The sequence below is a fragment of the Scyliorhinus torazame genome, chromosome 1 (genome assembly GCF_047496885.1).
Source record: "Scyliorhinus torazame isolate Kashiwa2021f chromosome 1, sScyTor2.1, whole genome shotgun sequence".
NCBI lineage: Eukaryota > Metazoa > Chordata > Chondrichthyes > Carcharhiniformes > Scyliorhinidae > Scyliorhinus > Scyliorhinus torazame.
The window spans coordinates 253,583,454-253,598,729 of NC_092707.1; the positions used below are offsets into that span (position 1 = coordinate 253,583,454).

Sequence of the window (15,276 nt, forward strand, 5' to 3'; positions counted from 1 at the left end):
CCCCCTCCGGGGGTGCACTTCGATGAGGCCAGGAACCGTTGAGTGTGCCAGGATGCAGGTGTCGTGCATACTGTCCGGGTATCGGGCACAGGCATGTATGGTGCGCATCTGATCGTCACACACTGATGCACTATTAATTACGACGAGACGAGAGTAGAGAGTAATCGAGGCTTTATTACACAGAGATGTGTGGCCTCCTCCAGCTGCTGCCGAAATGGCTGCAGTTCGTAGAGCACACACATTTATACTCCACCTACTGGGCGGAGCCAGGAGGCAGGGATCTACCCCCATACCTGTAGTACAGGGGCCTTACCGTAATACCCATAGAGACAATATAATACAACAGTGGTGACTATCACACACACCAGCTGCACGTTCATTGAATGGAACTCCTTTTGGTTTGGAAAGATTGGCTTGTCATCTGCAGGTGCTCATAAGGTGTCATGCGTCCCGTTGATCAGCCCCTGGACCAGGGGCACCTTGGCAATGACGGTGAACTCGCAGCCTGGGCATCCTGATGGGCTCGAACTACATTGAAATGGCCGAATGGGCATATAGGGCCTCTGTGACAGCACGGATGCACCTGTGTGCAAAGCTCTGTGAGATTCCAGACAAGTCCCCACTCAGCGCCTGAAAGGACCACGTGCCCCGAAGTTCAGGGCGACCGTCACCTTGACGGCCACCTGGAATGGGTGGCCTCTCCCATTCCCCCATGGTGCCAGGTGCACCATGATCCGACAGATATGTTGCACTGTGCCTAGACTCAGTCGGAGTCTTCAACGGCATGCCCGGTCTGGCAGGTCCTTGAATGACAGGTACTGCCGGTAGACGTGGCACCACCTTTGCAGCTCCTCCTCCTCCTCCACCTTGGCTTGTTGGTCAGTCGGCTCTCCATCCTCACCGGCTGCCTCCTGTTCCTCTGGGGCAGTCTCCGCTGCTGCAGCTTCCTCCTCCGTGAACAGCTCCAGCTCGTACAGCCGTAGTGCATCTGTAGGGCTGTGGCGACTAGGAGGAAGGCCACCATTGCTGGTTGAATTCCAATATCCATTGTCTGCAGGGGGTGAAAAGCCGACATATTAGCATGGTGCGTACCCCCGTGCCCAACCAGGTCCAAAGGGCTATATGGTTGCCCCGGCTGGCAGTGCAGAGTCTGCTCCGCAAGTAATCCCCCCCCCCCACCCAGCCAGCCTGGCCGATCAGGAACAGCAGCCCACGGTCGTGCCTCCCCATGTCCTACCTCCTCTCTCTCCCTCACAGTCGCACAACTTGTTTCCCGATTTTTAAAAGCACAAGTGAACCTCGCCATCGGGAATTCCCCCGGTGAAGACGGAACATCGCGGAAGCTCCCGGAAAATACCGTGTCAGGCCCGCTAATGATATGCCAACGGTGTTTACTGTACGTGTGGAGTAGAATGCATTGACGCCGCTGGCGAGGCAGCGGAGAATTGCGATTTGGCGTCAAAACCGATTCTCCGTCCAATCACGTTTCCTGATTTCGGTGTCTGCTGACTGAGAATTCCGCCCATGGAAATTGCACACAATTCTGATTTTTAAAATTCCTATAATGCACCCATAGAGTTGGTTAATTAATGCCTGCGGGGAATTTGCACCAATCAAGCCTGCCTTTCTGCCTGAGGCTGCAGCTGAACATTTCCCCTGTGTGTATTGCATGTTTTTGTGCGCGTGCACACACCTATACATGCGTGAGGTGAAACTGAAAATTCCAGTGCGCACTGGGAACTCCCACATTGCATGACAACCAAGTGGAGAAGCTGCATTGCTCTTCCAGCCAAAATATGCTGTGAGCTTGAGAGAGGGTGTGAGGATGTTCACCCTACCTGCCTCTGTGGAACTAGCACATCTACAGTGCCCTGGGTCAAAGATAGGTGGCAGAAAGGAGGAGAAACTCATTTTTGCTTGATAAGATGTTCTTAGAGGTCATTAAGGAGCAATCCATGCAGCATTCCCCAGCTGCACAGTAAAATCCCACTATTTTATAGCAGCCCGGAAACTCTGGGCGGGATTCTCCGAGCCTCCGGTCGAAAACACGCTCGGCGCGGGGGCGGAGAATGGGAATCAGACCCGCGATCGGGTCCGATGCCTTCCCGTGATTCTCCGGGGACCGGAGATTCGTCACCAGTCGTGCGCGCTTGGTCAACGTGGCGTCGGTCGGGGGCCGTTGAAAGAGGTTCACTCATGGTTCCACCCGGCAGGAGCACGGAGTGACGGCTGCAGACCCAGTCCGCTGCTGCCCTGGTTGGGGGGGGGGTTCCGTCACCGATGGGGAAGGGGGGCCCTCCAGGACGGCCAGGCTCGCGATCGGGGCCTATATTTACGGGGCCAGCCCGCTGTGTGGGTCCACCATGTTACGCGGACCGGCCGCCGGAGCTGCAAGGATTATTCCGGGGCCCTGCTAGCCCTCTTCAAAACGGAGAATCACTCTGGACTTGCTAGGAGATTCACACCCGTTTTCTCGCGGGCGTGGGGACATAGCCCCATTATCAGAGAATTCTGCCCTCCGTCTCCACTCACAATGTGCTGGCTCAGAATATTAGTGTGGTCCCCCTCCTCACATGCTCGAGTTGCACGCAGTATTCTGACAGGTGACTGGAAGGCAACAATTGTACAAACCTCATTGAAACATTAAATCATTTCGAAAAAAAACATTGAGGAAAGTGCAGAATAGGCAGCCGATTGGCTACGCCATTATGTAACCCACAGTCAAGGTCAAATAGCACCGTCAAAGTTCCCTATTTGAATGCACTATGTTAGACTTAGACTTAGAACATACAGTGCAGAAGGAGGCCATTCAGCCCATCGAGTCTGCACCGACCCATTTAAGCTCTCACTTCCACCCTATCCCCATAACCCAATAACCCCTCCTAACCTTTTTGGTCACTAAGGGCAATTTATCATGGCCAGTCCACATAGCCTGCACGCCTTTGGACTGTGGGAGGAAACTGGAGCACCCGGAGGAAACCCACACAGACATGGGGAGAACATGCAAACCCCACACAACCCCAGGAATCAAACCTAGCTCCCTGGCACCGTGAGGCAGCCACGGCCCTTGCACATTCCGACAATGCCAATGAAGGAAGTGGTCTATATGTTTCAGGCTGGGTTGGAAAAATGGGCCTTTCTTCCTTGTCGCGCAGCCATTTTCTTTGGAACTACCCAGAAGTGGGAGCATGAACTTTGCTATCTACAAATACCCGGTGGCCTGTTATTGATCGATAGTTCTGAGATTATGGTTGGTTGTTGTTGGCCTGATCACATTCCCAGGAAATACATATTTCGAAGCCCTACCTTTAGTTCCATCAAAATGTGTACTTTTCTATTTTTCAAAGAGAAAGAAAGTATTGGGCATTAGACTTTACAAACCACTGATAATTGGTATTGAGTTAACTAGTTGCTTTATATGTTGACTTTGTATACACATCCCGAGCTGCTTCATAAGAGTGCTAGCAGACCAAGATTGACATTGAGTTACATTGAGATGTTAAGGACCGACGACCAAATTACTCATAATTTCTGAACCTGTTTTTCCATATTTTTTTCCTCTTCCACAGATTGTAAGAGAATTGATGTGAAGCACTTGAGTTGGAGTGATGTGGAGTCTGCTATCGCTGTGGTCTTCTCCTGTTTAGGGATCCTTGCTACTATGTTCGTCACTCTTATCTTCGTTCTGTACAGGGATACGCCAGTGGTCAAGTCCTCCAGCCGCGAGCTCTGCTACATCATCCTGGCTGGCATCTTCCTGGGGTACATCTGCCCGTTCACGTTACTGGCCAAACCAACTCTAGCCTCCTGCTACTTCCAGAGAATCCTGGTTGGGCTCGCTGCTGCCATGTGTTACTCTGCCTTGGTTACCAAAACCAACCGTATTGCCAGGATCTTGGCTGGCAGCAAGAAGAAGATCTGCACCCGCAAGCCCCGGTTCATGAGTGCCTGGGCCCAGTTGGTGATCGCTTCCATCTTGATCAGTGTTCAGCTGACCATAGTGGTCACACTGCTGATCCTGGAGCCCCCTACACCGGTCCTTTCCTACCCGAGCATCAATGAAGTCTTCTTAATCTGCAACACCAGCAACCTGGGCGTGGTAGCCCCTCTAGGGTACAACGGGCTTCTCATCATGAGCTGCACCTACTACGCCTTCAAGACCAGGAACGTACCTGCAAACTTTAATGAAGCCAAGTACATAGCTTTCACCATGTACACAACGTGCATCATATGGTTGGCCTTCGTTCCGATCTACTTTGGCAGCAACTACAAGATTATCACTACCAGTTTCTCGGTCAGCTTAAGCGTGACTGTGGCCCTGGGTTGCATGTTCACCCCAAAGATCTACATCATTATCGCCAAGCCGGAACGCAATGTCCGTAGCGCCTTCACCACTTCAGATGTCGTGCGCATGCATGTAGGCGACGGGAATGCTGCCTGTCGGTCCAACAGCCTGCTCGACATGTTTAGGAGGAAGAAAACGGTGGCCGGCAATGCAAGGTAAGCAGCCCAGGTACGAACACTTCAGTGCCCACTAAGTGCCGTGTGGAATCTTATGTTCTCGAATTGAGTGGCCCATTTCCTGCATGCAACCATCTCTTCCATGTTTAGCTTAGGCTGTCACCTCCATGTGTCTCCTGCTCTGGAGTCTCATGAAATGTAGAGCAGTGTAGTAGTTATTGTACTGGATTTGTATCTCTAGAAGTTCTGAGTTCAAATCCCGTCATGGTAAGTTAGGAAATTGGCACTTTGAACAATTGTCTTAAACTGCCAGATTGTGCCAACTGGTTCACCAAGATCTAGTGATATGGGAACCTATTGCCCCTACCTCCTCTGCCTCCATGTGACTCTAGTCATACACAATGGGAGCTTTAGTGCCCACAGAGGAGCTGGTGAGGCCCACATCCCAAAATTAATAGCACATCACAGCGCAGATGGGGTCCATTTGGTCCCTGTGCCACTGGGAGGGCAACCTGTATGCATTGAGTCTCTGGTGTCAGCCTATCTATGAAACTCAAACCCTCACCGCCAGGCCGCACCAGTCATGGTCCTATCAATCTCCTGACTTTGCCCAATTTTCCCTTGTCTGAAAAATAATCTCTGACCAAAGCATTCCAAGCTCCAGTAACCCCGAAAGAACAAATTTCTCCTAATCTCTTTCTCTTGATATCTATTTCAAATTACATCATTGCCTCACAATTCAGTGGAAAGTCTTTCATTATTCTTTCTGTCAAAACTGCATAATTTAATGCATAACTCTTTTATATCACAGAATCACTGCAGATTTTATAGAATAGTATCCCTGCAGTGCAGAAGGAGACCGATTGGCCCATCAAGTCTGCACCGACCTTCCAAAAGGGAACCCTACCAAGGACCATGCCCCCCCCCCATGCTAACCCCGTAACCCAGTAACCCCACCTATCCTTTTGAATACTAAGGGGCACTTTAGCATAGCCGATCCACCTTATCGGCACATCTTTGGATTGTGGGAGGACCCGGAAGAAACCCATGCAGACACAGGGATTACATGCACACAGTCACCCAAGGTCGGAATCGAACCCGCGTCCCTGGCACTGTGAGGCAGAGGTGCTAACCACTGTGCCACCGTGCCACTCAAGACTTTATTCTTTTATGGGATGTGGCGATTGCTGGCAAGACCAGCATTTGTAGCCCATCCCTAATTGCCCTTGAACTGAGCGGGTTGGCGAGCCATTTCACAAACTAGTTAAGAGTCAACCACATTTAAGTAGGTCTGGAGTCACGTGTCAGCCAGACCAGGGAAGGCAGCAGATTTCCCCCCCTGAGAGATATTAATGAACAAGATGGGTTTTTACAACAATTAACAAAGGTTTCAGGGTCACCATTACTGAGACTAGCTTTTCAATTCCAGATGTTTTAATTGAGTTTAAATAGCACCAGCTGCCGTGGTGGGATTTGAACTCATGCCTCCAGCTCTTGGCCCTTTGGATTACCTGCCCAGTGACATTATTTTTATGCTATTGTCTCCCCCACAAACCTCTCTAAGCCCCCAACTGATCTTCTCTTAGCCTTCTATACAGCAGTGGAAATAGTCTGCGTCTTACATCTCACCCGGCAACAACAGCATTTGTCAAGAAACGTTATTCATTTGTCCCTGGATTTTCCAAACGGACTATTGCGGTTAATTTCCCGATATGCATTCCCAGTGGGTGTGGCTGCACACCAGAATCAAGCAATAGAAAGTTTACCCTTTAATAATGGCATTAACCCTCTGTCCCAAACATATTGCACCGTCATCAATAAGTAATTTTATCCTTTTCAGGGTGAGATTTGCCTTTCAGGTAGATCAAGTTGATAAGGGCTCTGACAGCCCGTCATTCCTCTCCGAGTCCAAATTAAACTCTCTGATTCCTTTAACCATTTCCATCTCTTTCACAATTCATTTTTCAATTTCTCCAGCCATGCCACCACATCTGTCTGTTTATTACTCCTGCTGGTCCCCTGGCCTTTTATTCCATGTGTTCAATCTTGCTTTTAAATCTCTCCCATTCCTTCCCACCGCCACAAGTTGCTTGGGTTTTTTTTGTTGCACATTTTCCAATTCTTGAAATCAATATCCCCGCAAGTCCACAGCAGCCTGGAAGGTACGTCATGGACCTTGTCCTTTGATAAATGCTCTGTGTGCTGCTCCTCGCACCGTTAACAGTGGCCTCCCCATCTCTCTTGTCTCCTCATCATTAGCTGATGGCTGCTTTAAAAAATGTTCCCAAATTCTCAGTGTGGGCTGCACATCGTGAGTCTCTGTGTAGTATCCCTCTAAGGAGGAGGAAGGCATCTCAACTGGTTCTGAACCTTCCCTCAACTCGACCTGTATCTATACCTACATCTCACGTTTACTTGTGACCCATGCCAAAGTCCCAGAAACTTGTCCAGCTCTTTCACTTATTCTCACGCACACCCACTGTTTGGAAAACAAAAGAAGCCTCATTTAAGGTTTGTGTCTTAAATCACATTCAGCTAAATCTTTAAAACAAGTGGCATTGAAGCAAAAGGATATTACAACTGCTAATGAGCTAGGCTTTGATGCTGTTTTCCCAGAGCTGTACACAATACACAAATTGTTAGCCTGTCAAAGCAATTGATGATCACCTTCACACCCATTGTGATGGGAAGTCACTGGTCCCAATCATTTGACCATGGTTCTCTTGCAAGTCTATCCTCTGGTCATAAAAAGGGGTAAGACAGGGACCTATTGGCAACGGGTCAGGTTTGAAACAGAATCTGCAAGGACAAGTTTTGACCATATTCAAAAGGAAAACACAGAATAGTAATTTTGTTTGAGTCAAACAAGGTGACTAATCTGAGGAAGTGTAGCTTGTTCATTATTTGTATGTTATAATGCAAAGATAAATGGTACAGATTAAATCACACAAAAATGATCCTAACTATTTTTGTATGTTCATAATCTGTGGAATAAAGCACCTTCCCTTATATAACTTTGTTTTACCAGTTGTTTTCTCAGTTCAACATTGGAAAAAGTAAAGTCGCCATAGTCCCAGATGAACATAGGCTGCTTTCCCCTTTGTGGGGGGAGAGCTGCCTGGTGGTGATTTAACCTGAGGATCACCACACCTCAGGCGAAGTTGAGAAGGCAGGGTTTTCATGAATAACCTCAGCCGGTGCAGGGTTTGAACCCGCTCTTGGCCTTGCTCTGCATCACAAACCAGCTGTCCAGCTAACTGAGCTAAACCGGCCCCTTTGGAAAAAGTAAGGGAGACCCAATGAGCAACAGACATGAATATCTGGTTCACATCGCAAGGGGGAATGAGACAACCTGCGTTATACTATTATATGGCTAGATGTACGGGCAGGCTCCTGAATGAAAGATGCTCAGGCCACTAACAGAGCGACTTACATCATTCACTCAAGAGTAAAGTCATTTTTTAAAGAGTGTAATCCACACACCAGCAGGGCTAAGATACAAACTGCAACTTACAATTGAGAGTCTTGGCACACTGAAAGGATTTCACAGATAAAATCATTATAACAACCTAAATGCATGACACATGGCCAGTCACTGCCACATAATACAGGCTGCAGATTGATCTGCCACCAGTATGTACTTCTCCGTCAAGTTACAACACCGTCAGACTTGCGTCCCTGCTTACATAACACAGCTGCACATAATACAAGGACGAAGTGGAATCAGGAGCAGGTCGTAAATCATAAACGTTTGATTTCCTTTGAGGAGAGCACGCGTGAGCATCCTTCCATGGGGGAAATAGGGGAAGGTTAATGCAACGGACATCCCTCAAGCTCCAGAGCAGTATCATCCCACGTCATGTTCCCCTTCTCGCTCAACCAACCCACAGAAGTACCATGCAATACAGGCTCTGTTTGAAGGTTACAGCCAGCATTCCTACATTTAGAACATAGAACATAGAACATAGAACAATACAGCGCAGTACAGGCCCTTCGGCCCACGATGTTGCACCGAAACAAAAGCCATCCAACCTACACTATGCCATTATCATCCATATGTTTATCCAATAAACTTTTAAATGCCCTCAATGTTGGCGAGTTCACCACTGTAGCAGGTAGGGCATTCCACGGCCTCACTACTCTTTGCTTAAAGAACCTACCTCTGACCTCTGTCCTATATCTATTACCCCTCAGTTTAAAGTTATGTCCCCTCGTGCCAGCCATATCCATCCGCGGGAGAAGGCTCTCACTGTCCACCCTATCCAACCCCCTGATCATTTTGTATGCCTCTATTAAGTCTCCTCTTAACCTTCTTCTCTCCAACGAAAACAACCTCAAGTCCATCAGCCTTTCCTCATAAGATTTTCCCTCCATACCAGGCAACATCCTGGTAAATCTCCTCTGCACCCGCTCCAAAGCCTCCACGTCCTTCCTATAATGCGGTGACCAGAACTGTACGCAATACTCCAAATGCGGCCGTACCAGAGTTCTGTACAGCTGCAACATGACCTCCCGACTCCGGAACTCAATCCCTCTACCAATAAAGGCCAACACTCCATAGGCCTTCTTCACAACCCTATCAACCTGGGTGGCAACTTTCAGGGATCTATGTACATGGACACCTAGATCCCTCTGCTCATCCACACTTTCAAGAACTTTACCATTAGCCAAATATTCCGCATTCCTGTTATTCCTTCCAAAGTGAATCACCTCACACTTCTCTACATTAAACTCCATTTGCCACCTCTCGGCCCAGCTCTGCAGCTTATCTATATCCCTCTGTAATCTGCTACATCCTTCCACACTATCGACAACACCACCGACTTTAGTATCGCCTGCAAATTTACTCACCCACCCTTCTGCGCCTTCCTCTAGGTCATTGATAAAAATGACAAACAGCAACGGCCCCAGAACAGATCCTTGTGGTACTCCACTTGTGACTGTACTCCATTCTGAACATTTCCCATCAACCACCACCCTCTGTCTTCTTTCAGCTAGCCAATTTCTGATCCACATCTCTAAATCACCCTCAATCCCCAGCCTCCGTATTTTTTGCAATAGCCTACCGTGGGGAACCTTATCAAACGCTTTGCTGAAATCCATATACACCACATCAACTGCTCTACCCTCGTCTACCTGTTCAGTCACCTTCTCAAAGAACTCAATAAGGTTTGTGAGGCATGACCTACCCTTCACAAAGCCATGCTGACTATCCCTGATCATATTATTCCTATCTAAATGATTATAAATCTTGTCTCTTATAATCCCCTCCAAGACTTTACCCACTACAGACGTGAGGCTCACCGGCCTATAGTTGCCAGGGTTGTCTCTGCTCCCCTTTTTGAACAAAGGGACCACATTTGCTGTCCTCCAGTCCTCTGGCACTATTCCTGTAGCCAATGATGACATAAAAATCAAAGCCAAAGGTCCAGCAATCTCTTCCCTGGCCTCCCATAGAATCCTAGGATAAATCCCATCAGGTCCCGGGGACTTATCTATTTTCAGCCTGTCCAGAATTGCCAACACCTCTTCCCTACGTACCTCAATGCCATCTATTCTATTAGCCTGGGGCTCAGCATTCTCCTCCACAACATTATCTTTTTCCTGAGTGAATACTGACGAAAAATATTCATTTAGTATCTCGCCTATCTCTTCAGACTCCACACACAATTTCCCATCCCTGTCCTTGACTGGTCCTACTCTTTCCCTAGTCATTCGCTTATTCCTGACATACCTATAGAAAGCTTTTGGGTTTTCCTTGATCCTTCCTGCCAAATACTTCTCATGTCCCCTCCTTGCTCGTCTTAGCTCTCTCTTTAGATCCTTCCTCGCTACCTTGTAACTATCCATCGCCCCAACCGAAACTTCACACCTCATCTTCACATAGGCCTCCTTCTTCCTCTTAACAAGAGATTCCACTTCCTTGGTAAACCACGGTTCCCTCGCTCGACGCCTTCCTCCCTGTCTGACCGGTACATACTTATCAAGAACACGCAGTAGCTGATCCTTGAACAAGCCCCACTTATCCAGTGTGCCCAACACTTGCAGCCTACTTCTCCACCTTATCCCCCCCAAGTCACGTCTAATGGCATCATAATTGCCCTTCCCCCAGCTATAACTCTTGCCCTGCGGTGTATACTTATCCCTTTCCATCATTAACGTAAACGTCACCGAATTGTGGTCACTGTCCCCAAAGTGCTCTCCTACCTCCAAATCCAACACCTGGCCTGGTTCATTACCCAAAACCAAATCCAACGTGGCCTCGCCTCTTGTTGGCCTGTCAACATATTGTTTCAGGAAACCTTCCTGCACACACTGTACAAAAAACGACCCATCTATTGTACTCGAACTATATCTTTTCCAGTCAATATTTGGAAAGTTAAAATCTCCCATAATAACTACCCTGTTACTTTCGCTCATATCCAGAATCATCTTCGCCATCCTTTCCTCTACATCCCTAGAACTATTAGGAGGCCTATAAAAAACTCCCAACAGGGTGACCTCTCCTTTCCTGTTTCTAACTTCAGCCCATACTACCTCGGCAGAAGAGTCCCCATCTAGCATCCTCTCCGCCACCGTAATACTGCTCTTGACTGGCAGCGCCACACCTCCCCCTCTTTTGCCTCCTTCTCTGAGCTTACTAAAACACCTAAACCCCGGAACCTGCAACATCCATTCCTGTCCCTGCTCTATCCATGTCTCCGAAATGGCCACAACATCGAAGTCCCAGGTACCAACCCACGCTGCCAGTTTCCCTACCTTGTTTCGTATACTCCTGGCATTGAAGTAGACACACTTCAAACCACCTACCTGAACACTGGCCCCCTCCTGCGATGTCAAATCTGTGCTCCTGACCTCTATACTCTCATTCTCCCTTACCCTAAAACTACAATCCAGGTTCCCATGCCCCTGCTGCATTAGTTTAAACCCCCCCAAAGAGCACTAACAAATCTCCCCCCCAGGATATTTGTGCCCAAATATTTATTTATTTTCTAACATCAATGGCCCATGAGGAGAAAACACTTCAAAGAACCCAGCTTCCCTTGGAAATAATGGCAAGCAGCAGCTCAGCTATACATTTATACCAATTGATACCAATTACCATAAATCGGCGTCCTCTGATTATTAATCTTCCTGCCCATTGGAAACAGTTTCTCCTTAACTTCACAGGGCTGAGGCTCAGTCAATTGAAATTTGGAAGACTGAGATTGCTAGGTTTTTGTTATCAGTTATGAAGTGATTTGTTTTTTCTTTCATGGGATGCGGACGTTGCTGGCAAGGCCAGGATTTGTTGCCCATCCTCAAATCGCCCCTGAACTGAGTAACTTGCAAGTTGAGGCCATTTCAGAGTTAACCCCATTGCCGTGGTCACATGTAGGCCAGACCAGTTAAGGGGGGCAGATTTCCTTCCCTTAAAGGACTCAAGTGAACCAGATGGGTTTTTATGACATTCAACAACTGTTTTGTGGTCACTATTATTAAGACTAGCTTTATATTCCAGATTTTTAAATTAAATTCATTTGTGGAGGGATTTGAACCCTGTGCCCTCAGAGCAATAGCCTGGGCCTCTGGATTACGAGCCCAGTGAGATTGCCACTACACCACCTTCTCCCCTCATTAATCAATATGGGTCGATGGATGAACAGAATGAACTAAACTATCAGTCATGTTTTAATTGATTGGCAGAACAGGCTTGAAGGGCTAAATGGCCTCCTCCTTTTCCTATGATGGTCACATCAGTCATTAATGGCTTTGGGAAAGGTAGCAGTTTGATGACCAATCCAGTTGTGCCCTGCTTCTGTTGCTTTTCAATGGGAGGAGATGACAGTTCTTGAGCTGCTTTGATAAGTTTCCTGTTGAGTTCGCTTATTACGTTTCAGAGTAAGTCCCCCCTCTCATACAAAAAAATCTGAAAATTAATCTAATAACAATGATTTTTTTTTTTAATGTAATTAAAGCACAGTGGGAGAATTAAAACTTGGGAATTTCTACTCAAAAAAGGTCGGTTGCTTAATGAGCCTCACCATATGTGGGCGGAGATGGGTAAACATTGAAGTCAAGACACCACCAACAGCCCAAAATGGGCAGTTGGCACATCGGGGTCTGTGCCATTCTGCATCTGATTTTGTGGATCCACTGTAAAGGAAAAGGTGTAAAATGGGCTGCCTGTTCTCCATGAGAGTGTTTCTGTAACCCAACCCCCCTGCCCCCACCACCACACCTCCCGTCACCACTGTAATGCACAAAGGGGCCCAGTGCAGTTGCTGCAGTAATAATTCCACTGCACCATACAGCCATCCAGGCACTATACAGGCAAGTATACAAATTAAAGTTTGTAAACCCTCCTGCCCCATCTGTGGGGCAGCTGGGAAGCTCCTCTTGGCGCAAAAAGCAAGGGTGCATGGCGTACATACAATGGGTCAAAGATGCTTCTCACTTCTTGTGATAACCCTCACGAGGATCACGAGGGATCTCCTGTGGGGCTCGTGGAATTCGAGTTCCCATAGTAACGGGCGGAAGCCAGTCCAGCTGGGACCCGTTATCGAGCCTTTTAAATACCATGCCAGACTCTGACTGGGAGTTCCTGTTAGTCCCGGGCTGGGACACCAGTATTGTATTCCGTGGGTGCGGCTTTACTTTTAAGTTAAGCTTTAAGTTAAAATAAATTTGGTTTAACTTTTATCTTCGTGTCTCCTGGGTTACTGCACTCGCCCAGGATACAGAGGTGATACAATTTTAGGGAGTACAGTGCGGACTAACAATCCAGAAAATGAGAGGGCAAATCTCATCCTGGCAATGTGTGAATTTATATAGGGGCAGGAGTAGGCCGTTTAGCCCTTTGAGCCTGCAATGAGATCATGGCTTATCTGTATTTATCCACCTTTATTCTCTAACTCTTACACATCAAAAAACAATCAATCTCTGTTTCTAATTAGCCTGGCCTCAATGGCCTTTCAAAAGAGAAAATTCCACCAGCCTCTATGTGAAGAAGTGCTGTCTAACATCACCCCAGAATGGCCTAGCTCTATTTTTAACAATATGTTGCCTTGTTTCAAACCCCCACCGCCACCCCCACACACCAAGTCTGAATTCAGATTGAAAGAATTCAGGTCCAAAGTGAATCAAAAGCTGGCATCAGTGAAAGTGAGCATAAATCTGTCAGAGTGTCATGAACCCAACTAGTTCGCCAATGTCCTTTGGGGAAGGAAACCCAGCCATCCTCACCCAGTCCGCCTACCCTGACCCCATTCCCACACCAGAATGGTTGGCTCCTCATTGCCCTCTGAAGTGCCCGAGCAAAGCCACTCCGGGTAACCGAGGATGGGCAATAAATGCTGTCCTTGCCAGCCAAGCCCACATACCCAGAATGGACATTTGATTTTTCAAAAATGCATTTATCAGGCTTTAAGTGATCTGCTGAGGTGAGAGAACTATCCTGTTAAACCTGGCAAGCACCAGTCAAAATTAGACAAACAAGGAAGTTATCGCTGATGTTCTCTTCATCCTTTCAAGCTGTTAACAAAGTGAAAAAGAATGACTTCCATTCACAGCAACAGAAGGTGACCCAGATTCAGGCCTGCAAGAATAGAAGCAGCCCAAGGGATGCACCGTGCAAATGGGAACACCTTGGATGTATGATCTACTTAGAATTACTAAGTGTGTGTGGGAACAACAACAGTTCTTGCAGGGGCGTTCAAAAGAAAACTAACTTGCCTTTATATGTGATGCCTTTCCTGACCACAGGACATCCCAAAGTGCTTTGCAGCTAGTGCAGTTCAGCTGAAGTGTAGTCACTGTTGTAGAGAAACAATGACAATCAATTTTCACACAGAAAACTCTCACAATCTGGCCTGGAATAAAAGACCCGATCATCTGCTTTCGGGATAGATGTTGAGTAGAACACTAGACAGAATGGCCCGCTCTTCTCTAAAATAGGGTCAAGAGATTTTTTTTGTTTACATCCTCCTGAAACGGCCTCAGTTCAGTGTCTCATCTGAAAGACGGCAGGTCCGACATTGCAGCATTCCCTCAATATTGCACTGGAGTGTCAGCTTACATCATGTGCTCAAAGCCTCTGGAACAAGAATTGAATGCTTGGTCACTCGGCTGAGAGGCATGATTATTACTATTGAGCCAAGAGTGACAATTGAGACCTTTTTCAGGCAAGAGGGTATGTGTCCTGGCTGGTGAGGGAAGAATTATTGAAGGCAGCTGTCATAATATACACCAGTATATCATGGTGCAGACACACACTGATGGACACACAGTAAGTCCAATCAACACACACAACACTGCAGCCAATCACCAGTTAGAGCGCACTCACTATAAAGACGGGGCATCAGTTTTCCCGCTCATTCAGGATACAGCCTCCTACAAGGACAGAGCTTACAGCTTATAGGACAAATCCTCACCATGTGCTGAGTGCATAGACTGGTTTGGACAGGCATAGGTCTTTAGTTTAATCTAACATCGTGTTAACCCACAGTGAAAGTATGTTCAACAGTTTCTAACTTAATAAAATAGTGTTGCACTATTTTAAGTGTTGGTGGCCTGTATGTGTTCCACGGATCCAGAGCACCCAACACATCATGGAGTGATGGGATATTAGAACTTCTTAGGCCTACCTGCACGTGATCTGCCTTCCACCAGCATACAGCCATCCTGCAAAATGGACAGCGTCTGCCCGCTGCCGCCGCTCCGCATCACCGGTAACCTAGGGGCCAACTGGAAGATATTCAAACAACGCTTCCAGCTCTACCTTGAAGCCACAGACCGGGAAGCTGCCTCAGACACCAGGAAGATTGCTCTCTTCCT

At 47.5% G+C, this 15,276-nt stretch overlaps 1 protein-coding gene across 2 annotated transcripts in view; it reads left to right on the plus strand.

Moving 5' to 3' along the window:
* The window catches only part of LOC140420693 (metabotropic glutamate receptor 1-like), an 842,616-nt gene that overhangs the window by 797,218 nt on the left and 30,122 nt on the right, over positions 1–15,276 (plus strand). For both annotated transcript variants that reach the window (XM_072504696.1, XM_072504691.1), the window contains exon 8: positions 3,570–4,500. In XM_072504696.1, the coding sequence (XP_072360797.1) occupies positions 3,570–4,500 (931 nt within the window). The remainder of the gene's footprint in view (positions 1–3,569; positions 4,501–15,276) is intronic.